At 45.6% G+C, this 16042-nt stretch overlaps 1 protein-coding gene across 2 annotated transcripts in view; it reads left to right on the plus strand.

Moving 5' to 3' along the window:
- The window catches only part of KCTD8 (potassium channel tetramerization domain containing 8), a 200302-nt gene extending 188061 nt beyond the window's left edge, over positions 1-12241 (plus strand). Inside the window, exon 3 of one of the 2 annotated variants that reach the window (XR_012787566.1) lies at positions 10978-11109. Coding sequence is in view for 1 of the 2 variants with exons in the window: in XM_075567119.1 (XP_075423234.1) it covers positions 10978-11438 (461 nt within the window). In the remaining variant the exon portion in view is untranslated. Of the gene's footprint in view, positions 1-10977 lie in introns of both variants that reach the window. The other variant, XM_075567119.1, reaches the window with a different exon arrangement.
- Positions 12242-16042: the final 3801 nt, after the last annotated feature.

Here is a 16042-nt window from a genome sequence, read left to right on the forward strand (position 1 = left end):
CTGAAAGCTAGGGTGCCACCAAGGCGAGCTTAATAGGTGCCTCTTTAACAGAGCCTGCCCCAGAGGTAGTGTGGGATGAAAAACCTGATGTATCAGACGTTACAGACATTATGTAATGACTACCCCCAGAAGTAACACTACACACCATATCATCATCCTCATCAATATTAGTACAATTTTCACCAAAGTTTCAATCCTTCCAGTCTTCGGAAGGCTTCAGAGTCTGTGAGGCCCATTGAGCCCTCTTTTTGTGGTAGTACTCCCTAGAAGCTCCTTTGGTCTCTCCGGAGAGAATAGCAGCTTCATTGTGGCCAGTAGTTACAGTCTTTACTGTAGAACTCACAGAAGAGGTGACACTAGTCGAGGGGTATGGGGCCTTGAAGTCCTTAAAGACTCGGTGAGAGTCCTTACTGTGGGGCCCACCCTGACTAGACACCAGCGCCACGCTGACTTTGTAAGGATCTTTTACAATTTTGGGCATAGGCCTATGGGCCATTAAATAGTCCCGGTACTGGTTCAAGAAAGCGGGAGTCGGTACCTCATGGCATACCGGATGCTTAGCTATCTTACGGGCTAAACGTTCCCTCAGGGATTTCATGAACACTGCCCCTTTAACAGGATTTGGAGTGGTACTCACTGGAGCGGGAATGGATGGTCCTTCGCCCACCCCAGCAGTTGCTCTTGGAGTGACGTCATCATGGGCTGGTATCTCGAGATCCTGGTACAGCTCCAGGTCCCACACTAGCAGTGCGTTGACATCTGGTCTTTGGATGGGCATGTCCTTGTCGTCGTCATCATCTGTTTCCATGTGGGCCTCAGCACTGGGAGGTACCTCCACACCGGAAGTCTCTAGGAGCACCGTCGAATCCCTGGTTAGGCCGCTGGGCACCTCCACAAACGAGATGCTCCGCCGCCTCGCATGTCTCATGGTCGCCGACATCTGGGTCAGACTCCGTCGTCGGTCAGAGACACTTAGTAGGGTCAGTTAATCGGTTACCTCAGTCTGGGCACTTGCCGTTGGCAGGAACACCACAGAAGACCTCCAACTACAGGTACTGGATGAAGGTAGGGACACATCCGCAGGGGAGAGGCACCGGATAATTTCCAAATCAGCAGGGGCAATCAGCAGGGCCTGTTCCGGCTCCTGCGCCTCTGGCTACAGCGGTTCCTCATCAACACAGGCAGTCATCTTACCTGGGTGCTCTGGCATCGGTTCCGATTCTCTGACCGTCTCTGATTCCTCTGCGGGGACAGTGTCTGCAACCATCTCAGATGGTCTGTGGTCATCGGGGTGCACAGATCCCCTGGAGCATCCTCTTGGGCACACGGGCCCTCAGGAACCTCCATTGTTGAGGTAGATGAAGTAGCAGCAGCATCGATCACCCAGGTATTGGGGTCAGTTGCATCTTTGTCTACAAATGCCGTTGGCCGCAGCAGTGTGGGCTTGAGAAATCTGGCTCTGCATCAGGCACACTTGGCACCTGATACCAGATCGCCGTCTGGAAAATCACACTTTAGACAGTGGCTTCTCAGGTACCTCTTCCCATCCAGCTTCACCACCAGGGGACCTCCTGGCAATCGGTAATGCAGGAACTCCAGCTCGCTGGACAGGATTAAATCTCGTTGTAGGCCCGGGCACAAGAGTACTTGCAATATAGCTCCTCTATCTTGCCAGGCTTCGAAGAACTGAGGGTGCGGCCGGCCACATCCGGCTCCTCCTTTGTCTTCAGTGCTAGTTCGGCATTGGCTGTTACCATGTCCCCTCCCTCTGGTGGAGATTAGAGGAGGGGTACTCGGTGACAGGGCGTGAACCTGGCTCCTGGCTGAGTCAGTCACATCACTGGGGTGGGGTCCTGGCTTTCGTGTCAGACACTTGCAGAACTTTGCAAAAGTCGTGCAGCTTTTCTGCAAAAAGTACATGCGGTTTCCAGTTTCGACGAGAACCACCATCTTAGATGGTGCAACTCACATAGGGCATTCTCAGACAGGGGAACCTCCATTTTGAGCACCATTCTTTCGCAGACCTCTGACAGTAATCTGTTCCTCGTAGGCCCCCACAGCACACAGTTAGCGGTCTACCGAGAGTAGGTTATACCCCAGGCTAGCAAAGCTCTTTCCGATACGCTGCACTCGTTCACAGTCCAATAAAAGCACTCTGTGGTTCCACAGTCCATAGTCTCATTACGGCTAGTAGTACTCTGGGCATTCTTACAGCAGAGGGTTCTTGGAACCATGAACATCAGGCACCCCTCCTAAGACACTCCCTAGCAGTACCTTACACCGCCCTTCTTGGCCCTGGTATTTAAGACCCTCTCCAAGGCCCCCGAGACAAGTTAGCCAGAGCACCCCTTTAGGCATCGTACGCCTACCGACCTCAAGGCGACTTAGAACAGCAATAGCCTTTGTGTCTCCAGACCATTCACCTGATAGGGCAGTCTAAGGCATAGTTCAGTGACTTGGGACGGTCCCACAGATGCTACACCTAGCCTCCCTCCTTCAGTTTCAGCACTTGCTCAGGAAGCATACCTTGTTAATTCCAGCCTTGTGTTGCTGAAATCCTGTCCTGTTAAGCAGTACCTCAGCAGCGGCTCCAAATGTAACGGTGTTTCCCCCACCCTACGGGAGATTCTGCCATTACAGGTAGTGTGGTTCATGATACCTGTTTGTAACAGGAGGGCTGAGCTGTCCGCCGATGGTGGTAGGGACTCGGATCAGGTTTCTGGGGTACATTTATACATAACTTGTGATCTACCGCTCACCTTGCTATGTAATGTATATTGTCAGTTAGGGTATACATATGGTTTACCTGCCGGTGCAAAGAGGATAGTGTGAACAAATAGAGAAATACAAAGGAGGCACAGAATCCTCCTCAAAGATCCTCATTGGCTGCACACAAGGCTAGGAGTAAATTACAGGGTATAAATACCAGATATATAAATGTGGTTCAGTTAACTGAACCACATTTATATATCTGGTATTTATACCCTGTAATTTACTCCTAGCCTTGTGTGCAGCCAATGAGGATCTTTGAGGCGGATTCTGTGCCTCCTTTGAATGTCTCCTTCTGGGGTACATTACCCACGTGGTTCTCTAGAAGTGCAACGCCTCCATCAGCCATAGGCTCCAGATGAATGGGGTGATCTCCTACGGTAGAAACGGTTACCTCTCCCCCCAGGAAGATCACACACCAGGCCAGAGGTATATTTTAGGAACAGTTTATTCTCTCTGTACCAGCACAGTAACAAGGCAGTTGCCTGCCCAATGCAGTTTCTGCATCGCTACCCAAAGGAAGGATGGACCCTGGACAAACACTACAGGTCAAGGGCCCCTGCAGATGTCCTAGCTCTTCCCTGCCACTCTAATAGAGGAAGGGGAAAGGTCCACACTCACTCTCCCCTAAGGGGAAGAGGAATAGAGAAGGACCCCATCTCATACACTCTGCTGTGTGACCTGCCTCTCTCAGTGGGGAGAGGCACTACTCAATTTGGGCGGCAATCACTCTTAAGTACAGCCAGGAGGAGGGAACCAGGTCTGATCCAGGATTGGATATACTCAGGCCTAGCTGACATCGCCTCCCCTGTCACTCAAGGGCACTGCAGGGAATGGAGAAAACCCATGATTATTACTGACAGCCTGCTCTTACCCGGGCTTACTGCCAGTGAGGGCAGACTGGTAGCCAGAAAACTAGTCCTGGCTACATATGTAGCCGGATTCCCCCCTTGGTCTCCTTTACCTCTGTTGCAGATGCGGGGACGGGGGGAGATACCGCTGGTTTCCGAGGCATGCGCGGGCACCGCCAGAGTGGCAGACAGACCTGCCTGCAAGTAGGGACCCCATCGGCAGGCAGAGGGAGTATTGAGGCAGGCGGGCTGGTGACCCGGTCGCCGGGACTCCGAGGCGGCACCTATCACAGGGCACCACCATCTTGTGACTACCCGCACATATGCACTGTCCCACTAGGCATCGGCAGCCATTACAGATAGGCGTGCATTAGCAGAGGGGCTTCACAGCGGTGGCTATCTTCTACATAGCACAGCAGGGAACTACATCTCCCAGGATCCCCTGGGGCACCCCAATCCCATGGGCAAGGTTAGCCAATAGGACTGCAGATGGTACTGTGAGGGATTTTGCTACATTTTGAACGCTAGGAGTGCGAGGAGTTCAGTTGGAGCCAGGACCAGGAAGGGAAGGTAGGGTCTGAGTGTCAGTGGCACTCAATCTAAGCCAGATTAATCCCATAGGTCCCAGATAGGCCCCAATCAAGTAAGATTGTGGTTGCTTCAGGGAAGGCCCCTTAGATATGGACAGTGCCCCTGTAGCGCCGTGTAAAGGACACAGCGATGAATACCGCGCTGTGCGTCAGGCCTATGGTCCGAGACCAGGCTGCCAACTTTGTCAGAGACTATATATGGTGGGAAGCTCCAACTGGAGGCCACCCCACACAGAGGCGGGAGGCGTCATTGGATCAGACTGATCGTTTGGTTGTTGTTCAGCTACACCCGGGTGCTGGAGCCCCGGGCAGGTATTGCAACAAGTGCACCAACAGTCCACAAGCTAGCGCTACAGCCTCATACTTGGGTGGGATTGACATTGTGAGAAGTACACTAGGGCTCTGGTGCCCCTGTACCCCAAGTACGGTGGGAATACCCTGTGGGGTTATATACATCTACATAGTGTATGCATTGTGTTGTATTATTGTTATGCTGATTAGGTGTCCAGTAAATACTGTTATACCATAACCTGTGTGTAATTACTTGGTACATTGTCTTGGAAGGGGCTATCCCCCTGCATATTGATCCCTTCTAGGTGGAGGCGCTTTATATATGTAAGTGTATAGGTCACTGTGCTATGTGACAGTGACAAACAGGTGCTAACACTAAAAGTGACCACTCTTAATACAGTGATAATGAATAAAAACTCAATAGTGAATGGTGAATAATATTCGTGCAAATACGTGAAAAATATAATAAAAAATTATAACCCTCTGCTCAAACCCTTCTGGCAGGGCCTGTTTTCTCTGGTCCCCAAATCGTTGAAATGATTAAAGTTTATAACGGGCAACAAAAGACAGCTTGGTTTGCAGAAAATCTTCTATCTTTGGAGTGGTGGTATTCTCCAATCGCAGTGAGATGAGGAGGTATGGAAAAGAGAGATAGATCCATAGTGCAGATCAATAGTAAAACATAATCTTTATATTGGTATCCAAAAATGCACACTTACAATAAAAAACATTAAAAAACGAATATATCACCAATGTGATCAAGGAGAGTTGATGTATGCCGTGGCTCACCCCCGCCTCCGTTCAGCTTGGTGGTAAGACGCATTTCACCAATCAGATGCGTGGCTTCGTCAGGAGTAGGATGCACAGAGGAGCCAAGAATTTGACAGAGTTTATGTACTTTACTTAATCGTCTGCACTTAGATTGCTGTGTTTTTGTCTTGTTTCCTTTTATAATCCCCCTGGATTGTGAACACAGTGTATAGGTCACCCCAGGCTCCCTTCAGTAGAGAATCAGGCCATCTGTAAGCCATACAGGTAAAGCACCACGGTAGTGTCCCTAAACGGGGGAAAGAGGGTTACATATATATATATATATATATATATATATATATATATATATATAAATATATATGAAAAAGAAGAGACGCGCATGCCACATAGCATAAATCTGAATATAAAAATATATTATCACAATAAAAAAAGCCTCTAGATTGGCCCACTCACAGATGTAGTAAGAACAAGTGCATTTGAGAGATATTAATTCTCCCGATAGTGGTGGTCATATGTTGCGGTCATCTCATGGTATACAGAGAGTTGATATACCACTGGATAATCTGGGGTACAGTAGTTCCACTCCGCCAGCAGGATCAGTGAGACTGGAAGCAGTCCAAAGAATCGACACACAGCAGGCAAGACTGGAAGTCACAAGCCAGCAAGAGATTGCTCACATCAACAGATAGTTGTGCTGGTATCTGAGCACAACTGTTTACATTGGCGTTGTGATGTAGCATGCAACCAACAGTGTCCCAACGTGTTTCATCACATAACATGACTTCATCAGGGGTTGACTGATGAAGTCACGTTGTATGACAAAACGGGTTGGGACCTTGTTGGTTGCATGCTACGTCAGCAAGCTTCTGTGAGCGGTTATGTTCAGAGATATCAGCACAACTACAGTATCTGTGGAGGTGAGCCAACTCTCTGTATACCATGAGAGGACCGCAACAGATGACCACCACTTTATCTTTCAAATGCGCTTGTTCTTACTACACTTCTGAGGGTGCCAGTATATTTTTTATACAGTTGAGAGATATTATTAGTATGGCTTATATATCTGTGTAGCACTTTTATTTATATTATCTTTTGTTTAGATCATTGTATGAATTTATCTATTCTCTAATATATATTATTTTATATATATATATATATATATATATATATATATATATATATATATATATAGAGAGAGAGAGAGAGAGAGAGAGAGAGAGAGAGGGCAAATGGAAATATTACTGTATGTTTATTTGCATGTCTTAGACAGGTCTGCAACCCTGCCTTTCACCATTATCACCCAGCACACAGCGCTATATATATATATATATATATATATATATATATATATATATATATATATATATATATATATATATATACTAGCTGAGAGACCCGGCGTTGCCCGGGATGTAATTTTGGGGGGGGGGGGTGTACGAAAGGGTTAGGCTTCCCCCCCCCTTGACAGCTAGGTGGGTGACTGAGTTGACTGAGTGTGTGGGTGACTGTGTGGGTGGGTGACACTTGACTGAGTGGGTGGGTGGGTTGGTGACTGAGTGGGTGACTTTGGGTCGGTGACTGGGTGGGTGACTTTGGGTCGGTTTGACTTTGGGTCGGTGGGTGGGTGACTTTGGGTCGGTGGGTGGGTGACTTTGGGTCGGTGGGTGGGTGACTTTGGGTCGGTGGGTGGGTGACTTTGGGTTGGTGGGTGGGTGACTTTGGGTCGGTGGGTGGGTGACTTTGGGTTGGTGGGTGGGTGACTTTGGGTCGGTGGGTGGGTGACTTTGGGTCGGTTTGACTTTGGGTCGGTGGGTGGGTGACTTTGGGTCGGTGGGTGACTTTGGGTCGGTGGTTGGGTGGGTGAGTTGGGTCGGTGGGTGAGTTGGGTCGGGGGGTGGATGACTTTGGGTCGGTGGGTGACTTTGGGTGGGTGGATGACTTTTAGACTTTGGGTCGGTGGGTGGGTCGGTGACTGGGTGACTTTTTCAGGGTCGGTGACTGGGTGGGTCAGTGACTGGGGTCGGTGACTGGGTGGGTCAGTGAGTGGGTAGGTGGGGTCGGTGAGTGGGTGGGTGGGGTCGGTGAGTGGGTGGGTGGGGTCAGTGACTGGGTGGGTGGTTTTGGGTGAGACTGGGTGAGTGAGTGTGAGACTGAATGGGTGGGTGAGTGTGAGACTGAATGGGTGGGTGAGTGTGAGACTGAATGGGTGGGTGAGTGTGAGACTGAATGGGTGGGTGAGTGTGAGACTGAATGGGTGGGTGAGTGTGAGACTGAATGGGTGGGTGAGTGTGAGACTGAATGGGTGGGTGAGTGGGAGACTGAATGGGTGGGTGAGTGGGAAACTGAATGGGTGGATGAGTGGGAAACTGAATGGGTGGATGAGTGGGAAACTGAATGGGTGGGTGAGTGGGAAACTGAATGGGTGGGTGAGTGGGAAACTGAATGGGTGGGTGAGTGGGAAACTGAATGGGTGGGTGAGTGGGAAACTGAGTTGACTGAGTGGGTGGGTGGGTGGGTGACTGAGTGGGTGGGTGACTGGGTGAAAGTGACTGGGTGGGTGTGTGGGTGGGTGGGTGACTGGGTGGGTGGGTGACTGACTGACTGACTGGGTGGGTGGGTGACTGGGTGGGTGGGTGACTTGACTGAGTGGGTTTGTGGGTGACTGAGTGAGTTGGTGGGTGACTAAGTGAGTTTTTGGGTGACTAAGTGAGTGGGTGGGTGGGTTACTGAGTGGGTGGGTTACTGAGTGGGTGGGTGACTGAGTGGGTGGGTGACTGAGTGAGTGGGTGACTGGGTGAAAGTGACTGGGTGGGTGACTGAGTGGGTGGGTGGGTGACTGAGTGGGTGGGTGGGTGACTGAGTGGGTGGGTGACTGAGTGGGTGACTGAGTGAGAGGGTGGGTGACTGGGTGGGTGGGTGACTGGGTGAAAGTGACTGGGTGGGTGTGTGGGTGACTGGGTGGGTGACTGGGTGACAGTGCGTGGGTGGGAGACGGTGGGTGACTTACCTTGACCCCGTGGCATCTGGCTGGGGCAGGAGGTGAGTTCGGGAAGCTGGGGGGGGGGGGCAAGAGTGGCAGGAGACCCGCGCCGTGCTTCCCCTCCGTCCGGGAGCCGGCGCACGTGATGGGGAGTCTCGCGCCGTGCTTCCCCTCCGTCCGGGAGCCGGTGCACGTGATGGGGAGTCTCGTGCCGCGCTTCCCCTCCGTCCAGGAGCCGGTGCACGTGATGGGGAGTCTCGCGCCGTGCTTCCCCTCCGTCCGGGAGCCGACGCACGTGAGGGGGAGTCCCGCGCCGCGCTTCCCCTCTCCGGTAGCGGCGCACATGAGGGGGAGAGCAGGAGGCCCGGCCCGCGCTTCCCCTCTCCGGTAGCGGCGCACGTGAGGGGGAGAGAAAAAGGCGCGAGCCGCGCTTCCCCTCTACGGTAGCGGCGCACGTGAGGGGGAGAGCAGGAGGCCCGGGCCGCGCCGCGAGGGGGGAGGAGCCTGGAGTTTGCTGCTGAGCAGGAGGGCCGCGGCGCACGGTGAGGGTGAGGGTGATGGTGCGGCTGGGGATGTTGCGGAGCGTGGGGATTTGGGTGAGGTGGGGGGAGAGAGTGAGGGGCACCGGGAGAGGAGGGGGGGGGTGTGTGTGGAAGGTGAGCTGCGGTCCAACTGACGGGGGAGAGTGAGGGTGTGTGTGTGTGTGTGAGGGGGGTGTGTGTGTGTGTGTGTGTGTGTGTGAGGGTGTGTGTGTGTGTGTGTGTGTGTGTGTGTGTGTTTTTGCCCGTCACTCTGCCTCAGGCCAATGAGAGGTGCGGGGGCGGGCAGGCCAAGGGACCAATGAGATTGCCGCTAGGGACGCAGACATACAGTACAGTGCTTTCAGAAATATATAGTAGATATATATATATATATATATATATATATATATATATATATATATATATATATATATATATATATATATATATATATATATATATATATATATATATATTACTTCACTGTTATCACTCTGAATCACTAGATGGGAGTCATCACAACACAGTGACGTACAATACACTTTAAATAATATATGTTTGTTTATGGTTTTTCTCTATAGAATCACTTTCACCTTTGTACTGTATTTGTTACTTTTTGAAGCTGCATGGTGGAATCTCGGTGTTATCCTATATGAGGGTCACACAGAACAGCTACTTCCACTAATTTATCATTATAAATATATGACACTGATACACTTAATCACTGGATTGGAGACATTTATAATGTATTTTGTTTCTTATCGTTATATGTTTCATATATATGTCAACTTTATTTTTGGTTTCAAGCGGGACCATTCTTTTATGTATGCACTTGTTATTTATTGAAATTGCATGGTTACATTTATGTATTAGTGCTACACAGAACAGTCATTCATTGACTGAAGGGGATATATAATGCGCACGAACAGCCTCTTGACCCCCTGACAAAGCACGCATTTGCGAAACACGTAGAGGTGACGTGAGGCTGTTCAGCGCACTCTCCCATTGGCTGGTGCAGTGGAACCGGGAAGTTTGAGCGGATGAGACATCAGCTGCCAGACCGATCAGTCTGGACATAACATCAGCACTCTCTATGGCAGCTCTGCTTTAAAACTACCGGTTAGCACTTACACCCCCCTTTGTGCTTTTGTTCATATTTTGTATTTCAGTTATTTACTTTAGCATTCTATTTATATTGTGTTGAGTCAGAAGTCTGGTACTTCTGTCTTTTTATTATTGGTTGGGATTTGGTAATTTTAAGTATATCTTATGCCCCTTTATTGATATTGGCTATGCATTACCTGTGTTTTATTTTTTGTTTTTATAATTCATGTTTTTCGGTTATTTTTACTGTGTTATTTGGTCCTCTTTGGACCCTAAGTAGTATTTTAATTAAATATATACGTTTTATTCTGACCCCTGGTGCGCTGTGTGAATATTTCTTACAGTATGTATAAAGTTCCTTCTTCAAACAGCATATTCAAAATGCCAAAAAAGTCAAAGTTTTACAAATTGTATAATATTAATAATTGTTTTATAACAAGATACAGATTGAGGCTTAATTGTTTCCTCAGGTTTTTTATATTGAAATATATTATAATCTGTAATGACTTTGCCATTGAATTCTATATAAAACTCTATAAATTATACTGAGCTATGTTATATTATCTGGAGAAACATCAAACACTACATCTTCATGTTGAATAGATTTGCAAATGTATCCAGCAAGAACAACCATTAATATGACTTAATTTACAATAGAGACAACTTTAGTTCTATATTTCTAAGGTGTTAAAGGAAATGAAAAAAAATCTTGCTACAATTTAAAACAAAATTCGGTGAACTTCTTAAGGCATTTTAAATGAGATATGAGTACATAAGGAAAACTAAAGGCAATTTAAAAAATGTAAGCAATGGCTCCCCTTTTAAGAAAATTATTTAATAGTTAGTCATAAATGTTAATAAGATATAGCCTGTGTGAAAACTGAAAATATAAAAATATACTTATATGTTTGTCTGTTGCAGAATTCATAATAACATCAATTTGAAAGATGACCATGAGACAATATATTATTTACAAATGTTTTAGCAAGAACACAACTATTAATTTTATTATTTAGATATACTTCTTCCTGAGTAGCAGCAGTAGTATGAAGTTGATGTTTAATAATGCCTAAACAATGTAAACTATGTTTATTTTCTAGGACCCCCACAAAAAACGATATCACCAAAACAGGATTGTGAAGAAAGAAAGCAGGAAAAAGTAGCAGACAAAGGTAGTGAAAGTGGAACATCATGTAATGAATTGTCTACATCCAGCTGTGATAGCCATTCTGAAGCTAGTACTCCTCAAGAAAATACATCTGTACTTCAACAATCCACCACTCACCAACCAAACACTGTAACTTTGGATCGTCCTTCCAAGAAGAACCAGGTCCAGTGGGTGCAACCACCAGACAAACGTAGGAATAGTGAGCTCTTTCAAACATTGATTAGCAAATCTCGGGAAACAAACCTTTCTAAAAAGAAGGTCTTTGAGAAGCCAAGTATTGAAGAAGAAATGCAAAAATGTATACAGGATTTTCAAAAAATTAAAATACCAGATTATTTTCCAGAGCGAAAACGTCCATGGCAGATGGAATTATTGCAAAAATATGAGTTATAGTGACATTCTGTTTACTAATGCATACTCTATGTGTTTGGTGTTTACCTTGCCTCAACTGTTTGATTCTCTTCATGTGATACTACAGTATTTAAGATTATATGGATTTTTGCATATTTCTCTTATTAAACAGTACATGATATCAGAGATAGTCGAGGCTAAAATTACAACAGCCAATTTCTCACGGAAGCAGTTTTTTAGGACAAAAAAAGGCAAACATTGTGCATGATTAACATTTTACGATCAATCCATGTTTATTGTCATCTTTGTACTCTTTAAACTAATACCTTCAGGTACCTTTTCACTGTATGCTATTAATATGAAATTTTGTGAACATGTTTATGATAAGAGAAAACAGAGTATACATTCAACAGAAGTGATTAAATAAGTAATCCCAAATCAGCATCAATGTGAATGCAATAAAGCAAATATTTAGTTTGCATGAGCATAACGTTAGAAATAAAACACAAAAGTAAAATGAGACCTGTGTGTTGCTTGGATACATATTAATTCTGTATTAGACCCTGACATGCATTTATTTGACAGGGGTTAAATGATCTGCATTATTATCAGGCCTTTCATTTGTGTGTTTATGTCCAGATGTGTCCGTTGTTCCTTGTGTGAAAGCAGTGTAAAAATATACCTTACATTATTTGTTACTCCAGTATTCCTCTACTAATGATTGCCAGGATTATTTATGTAAAATGTGAACTAATCACATTAGTCAACTGTTTGTATGGTTTCATTTTTTTTAATTGCATTTATGAAAATGCCAATGGTTTTACTGTATCGATTATTAAAAAAAATCTTGGATCATGTTTCTTACATTGCCTTTTTAATATTATACATAATTATGAAATATTTAGAAGTTGTAAGAACTGATTAGACAAAAAAAAACAGGTCAGAATTTAGCGAACAATCATACTGTATATGCTGGTGGCAATTATTCTACAGTGCATCTCAGTTTTAAAAATACTACTTTTCTTGAAGTAAAAATGCAAAAAAGTATAAAATATAGATTAAGGATTTGCAAATTTACGAACTACAAAATTCGTTCAAAAGTCAATTCAGAACAATTTTTTTTAAATGCAAGTACAGTTCAAGCCAAAGACCAAAAAGGCTCATCCATGCATTAATTATGTATGTTATTTTTTTAAACTGGGAGAAAGTTCAGCTCATATACTTCAGTAATAAAGTTTTGAATTTCAAAAAAATGTAAAACATTTAAAAACAGGCTTATTTTGTAACAAACAACAATGAAAGTGTTCACCCTTAATTCAATTCTAAAACGTCTTAATTCTACTAGGCAAATGGAAGTAAGAAATTGAAATCCTTTGACACTGTGCAGTATTAATTAGCAGCAGGAGATCACTAGAGAAAATCAAAGTGCATTATATCTTACGGTAATTCAGCATCATATCAATCCATCTAGGCAGGCTGCTGGATAAGTGCAGCAGGAAAAAAAAAGCACAAACCAAATAAATCTCCAATTTGTACAAAAACACAGTGATAGTGAAAATAAAAGGAAATAAATCTATATCACCCTACAGGAGAGGTGCATCTTATTTCTGGGGATGTTTCGCAACATCTCATAGGGAAAGGCATCACAAAACTTTGCTCAGTTGTATTTTTAATATATAAATGTTTCTGTACTATGTCCACCTCTTTTCTTGTTTCATGATCTGGAGAGTTCCAGTTGTAGTCGAGTCCATTAAGACCCTGACCAGATTTAATCTGAAAACGCCTGATTTATTCCACTACCACGTGAGTGGGCATTCTCAAGATTTCTATAAATCACAACATTGAAATATTGCACATTTGCACTATGTATATTTTTTCTTTAATACGACTGCAGAGAGCTTTGCGCTTTGAAGTTTTGTGAGGAAGGCTTCTGGATACAGCTAGGGCCAGTGCAAGGGTATTCGGTGCCCTAGGTGAACCTTCAGCCTTGCATTCGTACCCCCCTCCCCCCAAATGAACTTTCAGAATTAAAAAATAAATAAATTATACCCCAATTCTCTCGCTTCCCCCATTCTCTCTCTGCTCCCATTATCTCACTTCCCTATTCTCTCTCTGCCCCCCCCCCATTCTCATGTTCTCCTGCCCTATACTCTGTCTCACCTTCACCCCATTCTTTCTTTTTCTCTCTCCCCTTTCTCTCTCTCTCATCCTTCCATTTTCTTTCTTTCACCCTTCCATTTTCTCTCAAACCCTCCCAATTTCTCCTCTCTTATGTTCCCAGTCTCTATCTCACTCCCCATTCTTTCTCTCTCATGCCACCATTCTCTCTCATCCCATCATTCCCTCTCTCACCCCCATTCTCTATCTCACTCCCCATTCTCTCACCCCCATTCTCTCTCACCCCCCATTCTCTCACTATCATCCCACTATTCTCTCTCTCCCACCCCCATTCTATCACTCTCACCCCTCATTCTGTCTCTCTCACCCAGCATATTCTCTCTCACCCCCCATATTCTCTCACCCACCATTCTGTCTCTCACTCAACATTTTTTCTCATCCCCAGTGTCTTTCACTGACCCTCCTCATCCTCTCACCCCCTAATAAACCTCTCACCCCCCTCATCATCCTCTTACCCCCCACCCACCTTCAACATTCTCTCACCTGGCAGTGGAGTGAAGCGGTGGAGGTCCTAACTTCTGCTACCATCACCCTCCGCTGCCCCCTTCCTTATCCTCGCGCCATCACCCTCTGTCCGCCAGCACCCAAAATGCTCTGTCCTAGGAGACCATCAAGAATATGTCTTGCTGTAGAGCATTTACACTGTACTCCCCTTGTCAAATAGCCAAGGTAATTGAACCAGGACACTACATTCCTGGATCAGAGAAAAATTCTGGGGGCTCAGTTGCTAGCAGTAATGTAAAATCTCTTTAGATTCCACACCCACATTTATACTTATGCATATAACAGTCACAAACATAAATACCAATTTGTGGTGCTATGGTTTCATGATGGTGCAATATAAGATATTTATAGCCTAACTTTTAGTGTACATGTAATTGCCAAAAAGCAGTATCATAAAATTTTTATTGTTGGGCCACTGCTATTTCAAGAACAATTTGCTGATATAGTTATAAGTAGAAACCCCAATACACTCCCTCCCCCCCATTCTCTCTGTACCCATTCTTTCTCTCTATCACCCTCCCATTCTCTACCTCATCCCCCAATTCTCTCTCACCCCCATTCTCTCTCCCTCACATCCCCATTCTCTCACCTCCCATTATCTCTATACCCTCATCTCTCTTTTCCCCCATTCTCTCTCTCTTGCCCCCAAATTTCTCTCACTCCCCCAAATATCTCTCACCCCTGATTCTCTCTCTCTCACTCCCATTCTCTCTCCCCTCTCCATTCACTCTCCACCCCATTCTCTCTCACCATCACATTCTCTCTCTCTCTGTGTCACCCTTCCATTCTCTCTCTGTCACCTACCCATTGTCTACCTCATCCCCCCATTCTCTCTCTCTCCTCCATTCTCTCTTGTTCACCCCCTCATTTTCTCTCTCACCCATTTCTCTCTCTATCCCCACCATTCTCTATCACCCATCCCATTCTCTCTGTCCCCATTCTCTCTCTCTCCCTCTCTCCCTCTCTCCCTCTCTCCCTCTCTCTCTCTCTCTCTCTCTCTCTCTCTCTCTCTCTCTCTCTCTCTCTCTCTCTCTCTCTCTCTCTCTCTCTCCCCCAATTCTCTCTCCCCCACTTCCCCCATTCTCTCTCTCTCTCTCTCACTCCCCCAATTATCTCTCTCCCTCACTCCCCCAATTATCTATCTCACCCCCATTCTATTTCTCTCTCACCCCCATCCTCTCTCACCCTGTGTGCACTCTCTCACCCCCCATTCTCTCCCTCTCTTCTCCCCCATTCTCTCTCCCCATTCTCTCTCACCCCCATTCTCTCTCTATAACTCCTGTCTCACTCGCTCTCTGTGATGGTAAGAGGGTACACAGGCCAGTAAATAAAGGTATTATACCCTGTTGGGTGCCACTGAGCCATATTGGGAACATGTAGAGTGTCGTCAGCTCTGCAGCGCAGTAATGGCTGCAACACTGTAACTGTATTAAAAATGTCTGTGTGTGTCCCGCTAGGTTTAAGGGGACCACATCAATATCCTGAGTGAAACTGTATAAGTATTGCAACAGTTATGTATCAACTATGAGTATTGCAACAGTGTTTCCCTGCAGACCACAGAAAGGAAAAAAGGGTTTTAAATGCTAGCAGCTTCGCTAGCACATAAGCGGTAAGCTAACTTTTGCTAGGAACTGCAATTGGCATTAGACAGTGAGGCATTTAAAGTGAGCTTTTTAAGTGATAAATACAGTTAGACTACAGTTAATATACTCACTTTCTTCATGCAAGACCAATAATCTCAGCTGATATGACATGGATCTAATTGCATTCTCTTCACAGGTATGTTCCTGATGTGCAAAACCTGTGTAAAAGACAGACTGACTCTGGCCTTGTAGAATTGATATAAGTTAGTATGTTTGAATTTAAAAAGTGTTTTTTTTTTCCTTTTAACTCTGTGATGTTAATTGACCAACTGGAACAAGCTGATTGATTGGGGAGGGGGAGGGTCATGTGGCTGCTTTATC

This window comes from Ascaphus truei, chromosome 1 (assembly GCF_040206685.1).
Source record: "Ascaphus truei isolate aAscTru1 chromosome 1, aAscTru1.hap1, whole genome shotgun sequence".
Classification (NCBI taxonomy): Eukaryota; Metazoa; Chordata; class Amphibia; order Anura; family Ascaphidae; genus Ascaphus; species Ascaphus truei.